The sequence below is a fragment of the Labeo rohita genome, unplaced genomic scaffold (genome assembly GCF_022985175.1).
Source record: "Labeo rohita strain BAU-BD-2019 unplaced genomic scaffold, IGBB_LRoh.1.0 scaffold_826, whole genome shotgun sequence".
In the NCBI taxonomy this organism is placed as follows: domain Eukaryota; kingdom Metazoa; phylum Chordata; class Actinopteri; order Cypriniformes; family Cyprinidae; genus Labeo; species Labeo rohita.
This window is the reverse complement of record NW_026129773.1, coordinates 21,908-36,283: the sequence shown is the minus strand read 5'-3', so window position 1 is coordinate 36,283 and position 14,376 is coordinate 21,908. Positions and strand designations below refer to the sequence as shown.

Sequence of the window (14,376 nt, the reverse complement as noted above, 5' to 3'; positions counted from 1 at the left end):
GAAATGTCTCAAGAATAAAGTTGAAATTATGAGAATAAAGTCAAAACGTTTCGAGAATACAGTCAAAATTTGTAATAGTAATTGCTATAAATTCTCTGAATTTTGAATTTATTCTAGAAATATTTTGAGAACTTTATTCATGTAATTATGATTTTTTAATTTTTCTTGTATTCTTGTCTCTTTTTTTTTACGTGGCACTAAAATGCCATCATACCATTCAAAAGCTTGGAGTCGGGTGGAGGATAAAGCAAGGATGCTTTAAATTGATCAAAAGCCATTTATAACACTGAAAAAAAAAAATGGAACAGATAAGTGCTGTTCTTTTAAACTTTTAAACATCAAAGAAACCTGAAAAAAAATGTACTCAGCTGTTCTCAGTGTAATAATAATATTAAATGTTTTTTGAGCAGCAAATAGAATGATTTCTGAAGTATCATGTGACTAGAATAATGATGCTAAAAATTCAGCTTTGAAATCACAGAAATAAATTATATTTTGAAATATATTCAAATAGAAAGCAGTTATTTTACATTGTAAAAATATTTCAGGTTTTTTTTACAGTTTTTGCTGTACTTTGGATCAGTTAAATGCAGGCTTGGTGAGCAGAAGATACTTCTTTAAAAAAACATTAAAAATCTTACTGTTCAAAAACCTTTGACTAGTGGTTTGTATATATATACACTGATATATACATATATAATTGAGAGGATGTTTTGATGTTTCAGTTCTACAGTGAGAAGAAAGGACAGTTCAGTCTGGTCAGAAATAATAATCAAGAAAGCTGCGACTGACATCGAGAGACTGCTGGCTAAGAAACAAAAAGCACTTGAGGTAAGAAAACGCACACAAAATCACACACATTCTTTGTAAAATATTTATTTTAATGGTTCTGGTCCATATTTTCCATCAGAGACTTGCGAGTGAAGCAGAGCGTCTTCAGAAAGATCATCGTTGGCAGGATGGAATCAAGGTCAGACGACTTTAACGTCACCAATTTATGGTTATGCATTTCGCAAAACTTTTCACTCAGTTTGAAACTTCATTTTTAACATTGCTTTTGCACGTGTGAGTGAGTCATCCGAGTCGATTCTGACCAATGACTCCTGTGTTGATTCATTACAATGAACTGCACCGACTAAGCGTTTCATTTTTGAATCAAACGCTGCACTTTTTTCCCATCTGCAAAACTTTCCTCTGACATTCACATCTGTGTTTCTCTGATCCTGATACGAGCTTTACAGACAAACACACACACACACACACACAATGTGAGTCATGATTTCTGTGAGTCGGTAGCTGGAGGGTCCGTTTAAACCCAATAGATAGTGACGTCTCGTTTTTCTGACTGATTTGACTCATTAGAGCTGTTCAGCTCGACTGACCATGAGTGAATTGTGCTGAACTAAGAGTTTGTCATGTGGAGGACATCTGTATTTGAATCTTCAAGTTCTCGGACTGATCTTAAACAGCAGGTTTTTGTATTTCTGTTCTGTGTGTTTATTTCAGGAGGAAAATATTGAATATTATAACTCTAAAGCAGAGATGGACTATGTGAGTACATGTCTATCTATTGCCCATGTGGAAAACATGTAAAAATCTTGTATTTGTGGATTTTCATGGTTTGAAAGTGGAGAAAAGCATATGTAATGTAAAGGAAAAAATTATGCTTTGTATATTTTATAGGAAATATTTATGCATTCATACTACATTTCATTTTAGAAGCTGGTTACTCAAACTTCTAACTCCAAAACTACTATTTTGCATGTTCATTTATCACCATATTACATTGATTTTGAAGATCAGACTGAAGCTGAAACAATGGACTCTGATTATATCATGATTCTTATCAGGACGGTGAGGACATTAATTCCCAGATGTCATTGAAACTGGAGTTTGTGTACGATCCGAACTTTAAAAACCATGTAAATTACTCACACACCGCCGTCCAGATCCCCACAGACATCTACAGAGGCGGTGAGGAACCAGACTGATGCTATTAGATCTCTGAATGAGTCAATGATGTGTCTGTCTGTCTGTAGCTTCGGTGATTCTGAATGAGCTGAACTGGACGCAAGCGTTAGAGCGAGTCTTTATAGAGAACAGCAGAGATGATCCTTCATTGCCCTGGCAAGCGTTTGGAAGCGCCACCAGTGTCACGAGATACTACCCAGGTAACTCTGTGCATGAAGTTCTGTATCTGATCTCTTAGGGTTTTGGAATGAAATGAGGGTGAGTAATTAATGGCAGAATTTTCATTTTTGGGTTCACTTGCATTTTAAAAAGTTGCATCATAACGTCCAACTTCCAATATATATGTATTTTAGTGGTAATAAGCACTTTTTTAGCACTATTACTTTGTCTGTTATTACAGATCGTTTGATATGTACTGAGTATATATGCATTTAATTTTTGAAAATGTAATGTCTAAAAAAGAGATGCTTTAGTTTTAAATGCGTATGAGCTGCATTTCCCGCCCCATCTTCAGAGGAGGGCGTGGTGTATACATCTCTGCTTTGCATACCTGCAGCAATAAACCGGTAGAAGCAACATGACAGAGCAAGAGAACCAGTGTTCAGCCGAAACATGTATGAACCAGAGTCATACATAGATAAAGGAGAGACTCCAGCAGAAGAAACATCTATGAGAATGAACCAGTATGTCTCAGAATGGTTATTTGATACATTTATGTAATTGTAGAGTTTTTTTACAGCCCATTTGCAATGACAGATGAGCAACACACATACACACAAATACTTTGATAATGTTCGCTATGCGCTTTAACGAAATGACACACACAAATGCGGTTAAAATGGTATTGCCCCTCGTTCACAAAGCAGTCTGGAGTGAAATGTTTTGCACAGACATAAACATATTTAACATATATAAATTTAATCCACTGCGTCATCAGTGGCTCAGATGTTGGTAGAGAAAAATGAAGACTCTTATGGTCTATCTTACATCCAAACACAGAACACTGGGATTGCTTACGAGACATTGTTGATGTTACAGCTGCTCGAGCGCAGATAAAATGGAGGACAGCGTACAACCAAAGGCAACTTGAGGTGGAAACTATGGCAATGCAGAGCTATCAGTCAGTGGACGTGGACGTGGACAAGGACGTGGGCGGGGCATAAACAATGTGACATCACACTGCTTAGAGAATTAAAACGGCATGTCTAGTGAGACTGATTTGGTTTAATGGGGATTAAAAAATAGGGATTGGGTGGCTATTTATCATTGTAGGGTGGTTGTGTTCACACACTGCCAACACATATATGTCCAAACACCATGAAAAAGTGGATTTTGCATAATAGGTGGCCTTTAAACTAGAGGACAAACACTTAAAAGTTTCACTCAAAGATTTTAATTTTAATTCAGAATATCATTCATGTTTACTCCTTGTCATCAGTCACATAAACCATGAACTCATCAGCATGTGTTTCTTCTTTACCGTGACAATGGGAATCGGACTCTTTTGCAGTCACCATAACATTTGAACATAATTCAATTGTTAAATTGATTATATTTAATAATTTAATTTAATCCAAATATTGTTTTAAACACACTACCACTGAAAAGTTTGGGATCAGTATGACTTGTAATGTTTTTTTAAAGAAGTCTTTAAAGCTCATCAAGACATTTATTTGATCAAAAATACAGTAAAAAACAATAATACTGTAAAATGGTTTTACAATATAAAATAATGTTTATTATTATTATTATTATTATTATTTTAATATACTTTAATATATAATTTATTCCTGTGATACAAAGCTGAATTTTCATCAGCTGTTACTCCAGCTGTTACTCACATGATCCTTCAGAAATCATGTTAATATACTGATTTATTATCAGTGCTGGAAACAGTTGCGTTGCTTAATGTTTTTTTTGGAACCTGTGATACTTTTTTTCAGAATTCTTTGATGAATAAAAAGTTAAAAAGAACAGCATTTATTTAAAACAGAAATCTTTACAACAATATACACTACTGTTCAAAGTTTTTTTTTTTTTTTGAAAGAAATTAATACTTTTATTCAACAAAGATGTGTTAAATTAATAACAAAAAGTGATAGCATAGATTTACATTGTTAGAAAATATTTATATTTTGAATAAATGCTGTTCTTTTTAAATTGTTATTAATCAAATAATCCTGAAAAAAAGAATCACAGGTTCTAAAAAAAAAAAATATAATTCCAACATTGACAATTCTAACAATAAATCATCATATTAGAATGATTTCTGAAGGATCATGTGACACTTAAGACTGAAGTAGCAGCTGATGAAAATTCAGCTTTGATCACATGTATAAACTCTATTTTAAAGTATATTAAAATAAAAACCATTATGTTATATTGTAATAACATTTTGCAGTATTATTGTTTTTTTGTTTTTTTTTTCTGTATTTTTGATCAAATAAATGCAGTCTTGATGAGCATAAGAGGCTTCTTTTAAAAAAAAACTTTACAGTTATCAGTCTTACTGATCCCAAACTTTTGAGTGGTAGTGTATGTTTAAAACAATATTTGGATTTTAAATAGAATTAATTTAAAACATGAATTATGTTCAAATGTTATTGGGACTGCAAAAGTGTCTGATTCCCATTGTCACAGTAAAGAAGAAAAAATTATGTGCAAAATTAAGTAACTAATGTGAATTTTCTCTTAGTTTAATGTGTTACACTTTTTAAATTGAAATACAGTAATTAATTTGCAATTCTTTACAGCCAACACTGATCATTTTCTCATCTGATTTCTCCTTACAGACTAGACTGTGAGCAGACTTTGTTTAGAGCTGCTACAAAGCACAGTGCTGTACAGTTTAAATCCTGGTTTAAATCATAGGAACCTGTGAAATGAAAAGGGACATTATTATCAGGTGAAGATCCACAGAAGAGCCTCAATAAAGTACTGTATCTATGAGGATAAATGAACACTGTATCCAGAATCTAATATGTTCATTAAATATTCAAATATGTCAGAATGGCCATTTGCACAAAACTGCAGATGTTATTGTAATGAATTTTAATGAATGACAACATTTGCAGAAGTGATATTGATTAGTCTTTGCTGGTTTAGTGTTGATATAAATGATAAATGATGGTTTTGTTTAATTCACAGGTGGAGCAGTGAAGAGTCAGTGATCAGAACAGAGAAGATTCTGGGTTTTCAATATAAAGTCTACAATCATAATGATTTTTGGATTGAACTAGGAATAAAGCTAATTATAATTCTGATGATCAAATTAGAACTCAGATATATTTTTACATTTTTTGTATATATTGTACATAATCCATCAGAATCGTATAAGCAAAATATGAAGCTAAATTTTCAAATGTGAGAAAAGAGATGTTTTACTGTGAACAGAGACATTATATGATATTATCTCAGGTCAGTTGTATTTGGTGTTGATTTATGAGCTTCGATGCAAGTTTGAACTAAAGACTCAATTTTGTTTTATGTAATTGTGTGACCGAAGACCTTGATAATCATTTGAAAGGAAAAATTCAGGAACACGACTAATAAACATAAACATATTAGCATAAGGAAATCAAATATCAAATAATTAGTTTAACTGGTTTAGGATATAATGCTGCACTTCAAACTGCATCAATCTACTAACAGAATGTTTAATTTGTATGCAGTTTCTTAAGATCACCACTAGAGTTCATCACACAATGTGAAGTGTGTTTATGACCATCAGCCCTAATCAAAAAACTTGTTGGGTTTTAGAAAAATATTTTATACATATGAAAGAATATTCATTTCATTTGCAAAATTTAGAAAATATTCTTCCTGAGCTGTATATCATTATATACCTGTTACCCTCAATAAACATCAATATAAAAAAGCCAATCATTTTCACACATCTGAGAAAGAGACACTCAAATTGAAATGCTATGTTAATACATAAAGGAGAAACATAATGCAGGTTTATGCATCATGGATGAATGTCAAGAAGCTGTAGAACATGGAATAATGTTGAATATGAATGAAACAAACAGTTTGTCGGGCATTTATAATATCCTAATTTTCCTAATATCACATAAATGCAGTGTTGAAATGTGTTAGGTTACATAATTAGAAATAAAACATTTGGAAATACACAGCAGCATATCAACACTCCTTTCCAGTAGGTGGCGGAATGATCCAGATCAGATGTTCACAACGCTCCAGTAAAATCCACGAAGAAGACGAAAACGAAAGCGTATGCGCTAAATAAGGAAACATAAACAAATACGGGAAAGAGGTACTCGCCGGTCTATGCCGTTGATCGTTACCAAAGTCTGTCATACAGCAGACACGGAAGGTTTTATCAGAGACTGGACTCGCACCGCTAGAGGGGCAACAAGCCTAAAACATGACAGAAAAGGAGTGTTTCGGATACTTCTAAATATCTTTTTAGTGAACAAACCTGTAAGTTGAAATACTTGATTACGCTTTATCGAGAAAATAAATTAGGGATTTGTTTTATACTATTTGTAAGATTTACCGAATACGTTTTCTATTGCGGTCAAGTCAGCCGCGTCTTGAAAATACAGTCACGCCACCATTTTTTTCACGCATTTTTGGTTTGCGCGTCTAATCGCGTACTTATGGTACTTACGTCTGCGATTAGACGTCAAAATGGATGTAAAGACGCTGTCAGAACGGCGTTTCCTTTATGCTTTAGCTGATATTTTCAATAGATTGCTGTTCACGAACATGACTGCATAAAAATGTAATTTAACCCTTAAAAGTCCATAAAGCGACATCAGAATAGTTAATAATAATATCAATAATCAATAATAATATTAAGAAATGTTTTTGAGCAGCAAATCAGAATATTAGGATTACTCCTGATTTGATTGGAGTAATGATGCTAAAAATTCAAATTTGATCACAGAAATAAACTACATTTAAAAATATTTTTTTAATTTAAATAGAAGACAGTTATTTTAAATAGTACAAAATATTTCACAAAATTACATAATATTATATAAATAAATAATATATACTATGTATTCAGAAACATTAAAATCAATGTTCAATGTTCAAGCTTTAATACTTCCCTTGTTACAATTATTTGGAGTGTATGAAGGTATTTCAGCATGATTTAAAGTTGGAGTAAACTAGAGCCTGAAAATTGCGAAAAACAAACAAAAAAAAAAAACTGTTTGATCACCACGCATGTTAAAGCATGACGCTTATTAAAATGGAATAATTATTTTTCTGAAGGATTTTTCCCACACTTCTTTCATTTAGTCTGCTTTTATCGTTTAGATAACTCGCAGTACTAAATGTAATGCGAAATCAAAAGTAGAATGCAGTCACAGGAAATTAAGATCTCGACGAAATAGGTAGCTAAACTCCAACATACATTCTTTCATCTAATAAGGTTTTATTTGAAAGAAAAATGTTTTGGAAAATGTTTTGGTTCATGTAGTAGACATGGTCACATTACGTTTAGTAGCTACAAATAGTAAAATATTATTGTTGGTTATCAATGTGAGTAGCAGAGTTCTTAATGTTTATTTCCTGTAGGCCATGTGTTTTGTGGAATGATCTATAATAATCTTTTTCTTTTTCATTCGTCCCTCTAAAATGCCATGATATTAATCTCAAATCATCTTCAGGTCATGCTGAACAGCTGCCACTTTTCACAAAGCAGTGCTGATGTTTGCACTGGCTGTTTAGCTGCAGTAGGCTATAAATGTATAGTATCATGAAATCGAAAGTATCAGACAAGTCAGACATTTCGAGTAGGGGCGGTGCTACAGATGGGCCTTTGAATTGTGTCACCACGTGAATGTGATATTAATGAATGAATGAAACGTGTTTGCCCGTGGTTCAGTCCGTGTGGAACTGCGCTCACGAGAAGCACTTGAGAAACAGCTGTTTCTTCCGGGGCTCGGTACGCTTTCAACTCGTTTTTTTAGTCTCGAGCAAGAGACTATACGACTCCGGTATTAATGAATGAATGAAACGCATTTGTCCGTGGTTACTCCATCTCAAATCGCAACGGAAAGCGCTTAAGAAACATCTGTCCCTTCCGTGGCTCGGTAAGCTTTCAACTTGTTTTTTAGTCCCCAGTTAGCAAATTTCCTTTGGCCCGAATTTGGCCCAAACCTACAGCTAAAGTGTGGCCCAGATTAGTATTTGTTCGCCGGCCCAAAATCGGCCCATATGTTTTTAGCCAGAACTGAACCAAACCAGAGCCATAACTCCACCTATCATGAGCTAAGTTATACATTTTTATGTGGCCCATATATGGGCCTTATGTGTCACACTAGTAAGGCTGAGTTCTGTTAAGACCTCACTGCCCTAATGTGGCCCATATGCGGCTGACTGTAAATGTAAAATTCGTATTAACTAGAGAGTAAATCACACACTCAACAACAAAAATGTAAATAAAATAATTTAAATGCACTTAACAGTTACTCGAGTTAGAATATTCATATAAATATATAACACATATATTTAACATTACAATTTGATCCATTTTTAAGAATATTCAACAGATATACATTTAGCATATATATATGTGTGTATATATATATATATATATATATATATATATATATATATATATATATATTAAATGGACAAATTTGAGTCTCAACCAGTTTTTAAGAACAAATAATATTAAACTTGAGTGTTGAGAAGAAAAGTGTTGAGAAGAGTTGCTTGAAGGTGTGTTAGTAATGCTGCAAACTCTCTAAGGGGGGTCAGCACTTTTGTTTATTCATTCTCTCTTTCCTCCCACCATCTTGGTCTCCAGACAGGTGCAGCCACTTTATAAAGTTAATTTCAATGTCTTTATCTGAAGTCCTTCCAGTCAGGGGATTCTGCCTGACAGCACCTACAGTGAAGAGAAATTTAATAATTATTATCAGTATTACAACCTAAAAGGTAGACCTGCAGGATTACACTAAAAATCAAAATGCTCAACAGTGTGGGATTTTAAATATGTAATCTGGATTATATAATCAAGTTGTTACATTTTCAAATACATTTTCAAACTTTACTTACTTTTTACTTATTGCATATTATTCACACAATGGCAATGAGATAATTATTCTTTTTCATCTTTAAAATTTTCTAAATAATAGATAATAATCATTTTCTAAATCTGCTAATATAAAGTCTTCAAGTTTTGTGGACATTCACACAAACACCATTTACTAGGCTATACTTACCTCCTGGGCACACAGCATTGGACTTGAAAAACAAAAATTATTTAAATTTTCTAAGTATTTTCTCAACATTGCATCACGTATTGATGAACAAGTCATGGCTCTGGTTGGGTTCAGTTCTGGCTAAAAACATATGGGCCAATTTTGGGCCTTCGAACAAATACTAATCTGGGCCACACTTTATATGTAGATTGTGGCCAGATCCAGGCGAAAGGAAATTTGCTAACTGGGACATCTAACTCAACGCCTTTCTCAATGAAACAAATAACTAAACATCTAATAACTACAAATGCTGACAAATAATCATGAATATTTAAATAAAATTACTTTAAAATGCCAAAATATTACTTACCTGAAGCACTTGTGTGACAGAAAATCCACGAGGGAATTGCCGCCTTTCGGTCAAACTGGTGTGGTCGTCGTAGCAACCAAGGTGTGGCCTTTTCCAAATGTAATTCAAATGTTAGCCAGAAGTCAATGTTTACCAATGTCAGCCATAGCTAAACCTTACTTGGTTCTAATGTTATCTGGACCATATGCCTTAAAAGGAGCTGTGAACCAAGCAATAATTTCCCGCAAATTCTAAACTTATGGCAAAACATATATGGTAACAATCCGGTCCATATCTGTTCAGCAATGCCATATCTAAGCCATATGTGCCAGCTATCAGCCACATTTGGCCCAAACGTTCTTGCTATCTGGGTCTCGAGCAAGAGACTGTACGACATTCATGTTACATGATTTGACTTATTTTTACATAGAAAGGGCAGCAGCACACCGCATTAAAAGAAATAAACATTCATGTTTTGATAACCGCTGACCCACTTTAAAAACGAAACTAAAATAAATCATCTTGAGAGCAAGTGGGCCCCCCATGGTGTTTCTGGGTCCCTTCGCAACTTGCGTATTTTGCGTATAGGGAGGATCTGAATTGTTTATAATAAAATGGCTAAACAGCCATTTCTGTACTAACAGATGTCCCTCATGTAAGGTAAGTTTATGTTCTTGCCCGCCGTGGCATGGTTAAGCAGTATTTGCACTGAAATATTTGTGAGTGAGAGTGGCCACATTAATGTGTCCTGATCTGTATGCAAATTCAACAGAGTTCACTGAAAGCAACTAATTGTTTATTCACTGCATTTCATTCATCATCAGCTAATTTCAACATCAAAGGCCACAACAGGAAAGATTTTTTGATTAGTCCGTTTCAGAGCAGGCCAATGCAGCAGAGTATTTAACTCTGCACAGAGTAATTGATAACCAGAGACTCCCCAAAAATCATTATAAAAACTCAGCACATTTCTTTTAGTGCAAATTTGTGAAGAAGGAGGGGGGGAAAATAAATAAACACTCCTTTACCACTTTGCATTCAGGACCAAAATCCAAAAATGAATGCTATATTTTTTTTTTGTCCTTTCTGCCAGTATTATGAAGAATGTAAACAGTACAAAAGCAACTGGCAATGTTCAGTGCTGTTTAGAATGACCCACAGTGAGCTGATTTTCTCAGCAGATTTGTCTCTCTGTTTTACTGGCAGTTGACAGGAGGTCCCTTAGAGGTCCCTTATGCTTAAAGGAGATCCAGAATATTAATTTTTGTTCCCCAATTTTGGGCATGTTCTTGAGACAAAACACAGACAAACAGAACTAAAAATATAAGTGCGAATAATATTAGTGCACACTCCTCAAACATTATTAACATCCTCAAAATATAATAGATAAAAATAGATAGTTGACTGACATCAGCGTATTACCTCCAATCAGTTGTAACAGTCCAACCTCCATGTTTTGATGCCGGAGCAGGGATGTAAGTTAGACAAGAATTCAGCGACTGAGGTGTTGTGTTGCTGGATGTAATAATGAAGGTAGTGATCGTCATTTACTCCTGACATCTGAGCCGCTGAAGATGCAGTAGATTACGTTTGTTTGTGAAGGGAATGCACCTCCTGATCTACATATATAATGCAGCTAAAGTAAACAGGCTCTTTAATCCACAGCTCCATAAGAGAGGGGCGGGGCGAGAAGAGATCATTTGCATTTAAAGCAGCCTCGACCAGAATGGGATGATTTTTGCAAATTTGTAATTTACACTACCATTGAGATTTTTTTAACCAAAGTATATTATAGACTTTTCATTAAGACCCTAAAGAATCATATCAACTTGTGGAAAATGGGCATCCGATGACCCCTTTAAGACATGACCATTGGTCAGCAAAATGCTCACTGGGACAGCAGGGTCAGAAAAAAAAAAAAAAAAAAAAAAAAAAAAACGGAAAAGAAAAGATACTTGTTCACTGCAAAAGTATTAATAATTAATCTGAAGAATTAGGTATAAAACCATCAAGAACTATTTAGTCTCCAGCACCACCATATTCCAGAACTGCAACCTTCCTGGAGTCTCCTAGAATTACAAGGTGTCAGGTTCAGAGACACTGATTGGGTAAAAAAAGCCTAAAAAATGACCCTCACTTAATAAGAATAACATGCTGTTACAAGTATTGTGAAATAAACTTGCTGCCAGATTCTGGAAGATGAATTCTTCAAACAGTGGTACAAGAAGATGTGGTGCTGGTCCTTCAAGAATCACTCTCAACTTATCTGTCCATAATGCCTATTAAAAAAAAATTATGTCTTAATGTTTTTACTCCAATGCACCGATGTTCCCTAAAACCATTTACATGAATGTTAAGGAATATACCTTAAACAAATTTCAATATTTTGGTTTTCATAGCATATCATTGCATAAAAACATAATAAGCAATAGAAAACAAAGTATGCATTGTTTTACCATCAATCACTGTGTAAACTTCAAAATAAGGTCTATTAATTAAAATGAATTAATACCTTAACTGACATTAACAATGAGTAAAACATTTCTTACAGTATTTATTAATCTTTATTAACAGTACCTAGTAAAAATACAACTGTTTATTTTAGCTCATTAATTCATATTCATATATACAATTTTGGATTTTAATAGTGCATTAACCCTTTCACTGGTGAGTTTAAAATATTCTATCTGACCCCCAAGAGTGATTTTGTTTTTTTAAGCGACCGTTATTTTAGAACGTTCACTTTATTGTTTCCATGGCGAAGGGTTCATGATTGTCACGTGACACATCGCAGCCACTATAGCTTCGTTTTTCCTTTTTTTATTCAAAATGTTCACACACTTGCTTACCATGTTTTCAACTATCTGATATTCCGATTCACGAATACGTGTAAGTGAGTGTATTTTGCCGTTTTAAAACCTTTATAAATGATCTGGATCGTGATCTATATCGTGAGATGGGCGCCGCCATGTTTGTTCGCGCTGCCGTTCAGAGAGTCCTGTCAACCGGATTTACAGCACGTAAATTCACCAGTTTCTCCCGAAATACATGCAAGTAAATGTTTGGTGAACTGGTAAAGGAATTAAGTGAATTATATCGTTACTTACATTATTTGTATCTGATATGAATCAAACACGTCGGCAAATTATGCTTGAATGGATTGTTATTGCTGCTTCCATAGACATCCGTGTGTATTTTACAAACTCTAAATGTATTGTTTTACTAGTACTTATGTGTATTTAAAAGTTTGAAACCTAAAACAAACGTTACCTGGTTGAAAACACTGCATAATTGTGATTATATGACAAGCTCAGCGCACGTCTCTCTCTGGCTCAGCGCCAGACAACGCGCGAAAACACTGTTTGAATTTGGCAGTTGCGTGACGTCACCGAACGTTCTAAATCCCATATGTGGGACTCAAAGGGTTAATAAAAGTGATAATATTAACTAGGATTAATAAAAGCTCTACAAGTATATTTCATTGTTAGTTCATTTTAATGTTAAAAAAATGGAACCGTATTGTAAAGTATTACATTTAGATCCATATGATGATCTGAATGATCTGAAATCATCAAGGTTACAATGGTTATTACAAGGTTTATTAATTCAACATTCATCCATCTGAATTGCCATGTTATTTCAGCAAAATATTCTCATTTCCAGGTCATGATGAGCATCTGATTGTTTTCACAAGCCAGTCTGTTTACCTGCAGTATGTCAGAGGAGCGAGGAAAGGACTCTCCAGCTGAGATGAGTCTCTCTGAGAAACAAAGGTAAGAGTTTGCATTTAGATAACACTTTCTGTGAAGAAAAAAAGTCCTATTGACAGTGGAGTCTTTTTCTTGCTGTTGTCATGTCAAATGCCGTGCAAAACTTCAGTTTAGAACTTCCTATTGCTGCTTTTAGCCTATAGATCATTCTAGGTTAAAAACAACTTGAAACTGATCTAATATTTATTACTGCTGAATGGGGTGGATTTGAAATTCCCTCCTCTTTTATATAGTAATGAATAAGCCCACGTGTCCTCCAAAGCATTTTTTTTCCAGCTGAAAACGCCAGGCAGTCTGGCAATTCAATCTGTTTAAGACATAAATACTCAGAGACAAGCAATATTAACTTTTAATTTTTTCATCCGTAGTACAAGCAGGTTAGTCAGTATTAGTCCCGCCCCTCCTCCACTCTGATTGGTTGGCTGACTAGAAAGTGACAGTGATGAGTGTTTTACCCAAAGTTGAACATTCTTCAACAACTCTCACGGTGCGTTTCCACTGGCACGTAGCGAGTGCAGCGGAGCAAGCATTTTCAATTCATGTCTATGAAAGTTGAGCTTAATGCTTGCGCAGTGCATGGAAAGCAGCGCAGATAAAATGTTGAGAGTGGCCTAGAGAGTCAAAAAGTTTAGGCATTCCTCGGCTTTATGCAAATATTGAGCGAAAAACACCGGGCGTCAATCAACCGCTGTAAAAAGAAGAAAGATGAAAAGCAAAAAAGGGTGTAAACATTGTTTTCAGAGGTGTGCTCTGCCCTAAATTTGACCAGTGTTGGCCAGTAATGCATTACTTTGTAACGCGTTACAGTAATTTGATTTTTTTTTTTTAGTAACAGAGTAATTTAACACGTTATAATTTTCAAATGAGTAATTAGAGTATAGTTACACGCATGCGTTACCGCTGCGTTACGTCACTGCCGACAGAATGTGATTTATCATGTAGATTATAAAAAGGGTGTTGGCTAGCACACGCGACATCCTTTACCTGAGAACTACTCTGACTGTAAAGCGCCTGTGAGGCGGATACTACCAATGAAAACATAGTCAGCATGGAGAGAGGAAAGCACACGTTCTGTAGCTGGAAATACAATCATTATTTTTAG

General features: G+C 34.5%; 2 protein-coding genes across 2 annotated transcripts in view; both read left to right on the top strand.

The window, feature by feature from the left end:
• Positions 1-728: 728 nt before the first annotated feature.
• On the top strand, positions 729-5,994 carry LOC127162057 (voltage-dependent calcium channel subunit alpha-2/delta-2). Its single transcript, XM_051104830.1, has 7 exons — positions 729-831; positions 911-970; positions 1,851-1,974; positions 2,040-2,171; positions 2,971-3,170; positions 4,764-4,876; positions 5,119-5,994. The coding sequence occupies exons 3-5, from the start codon at positions 1,875-1,877 to the stop codon at positions 3,132-3,134; spliced, it is 396 nt and encodes a 131-aa protein (XP_050960787.1). The 5' UTR covers positions 729-831; positions 911-970; positions 1,851-1,874; the 3' UTR covers positions 3,135-3,170; positions 4,764-4,876; positions 5,119-5,994.
• A 73-nt stretch (positions 5,995-6,067) lies between these two features.
• Positions 6,068-14,376, top strand: part of LOC127162059 (NACHT, LRR and PYD domains-containing protein 3-like) — a gene marked incomplete at its 3' end in the record, with an annotated part of 29,791 nt that continues 21,482 nt past the window's right edge. Inside the window, exons 1-2 of the mRNA XM_051104831.1 lie at positions 6,068-6,414; positions 13,168-13,277. Of these exons, the coding sequence (XP_050960788.1) occupies positions 13,219-13,277 (59 nt within the window). The remainder of the gene's footprint in view (positions 6,415-13,167; positions 13,278-14,376) is intronic.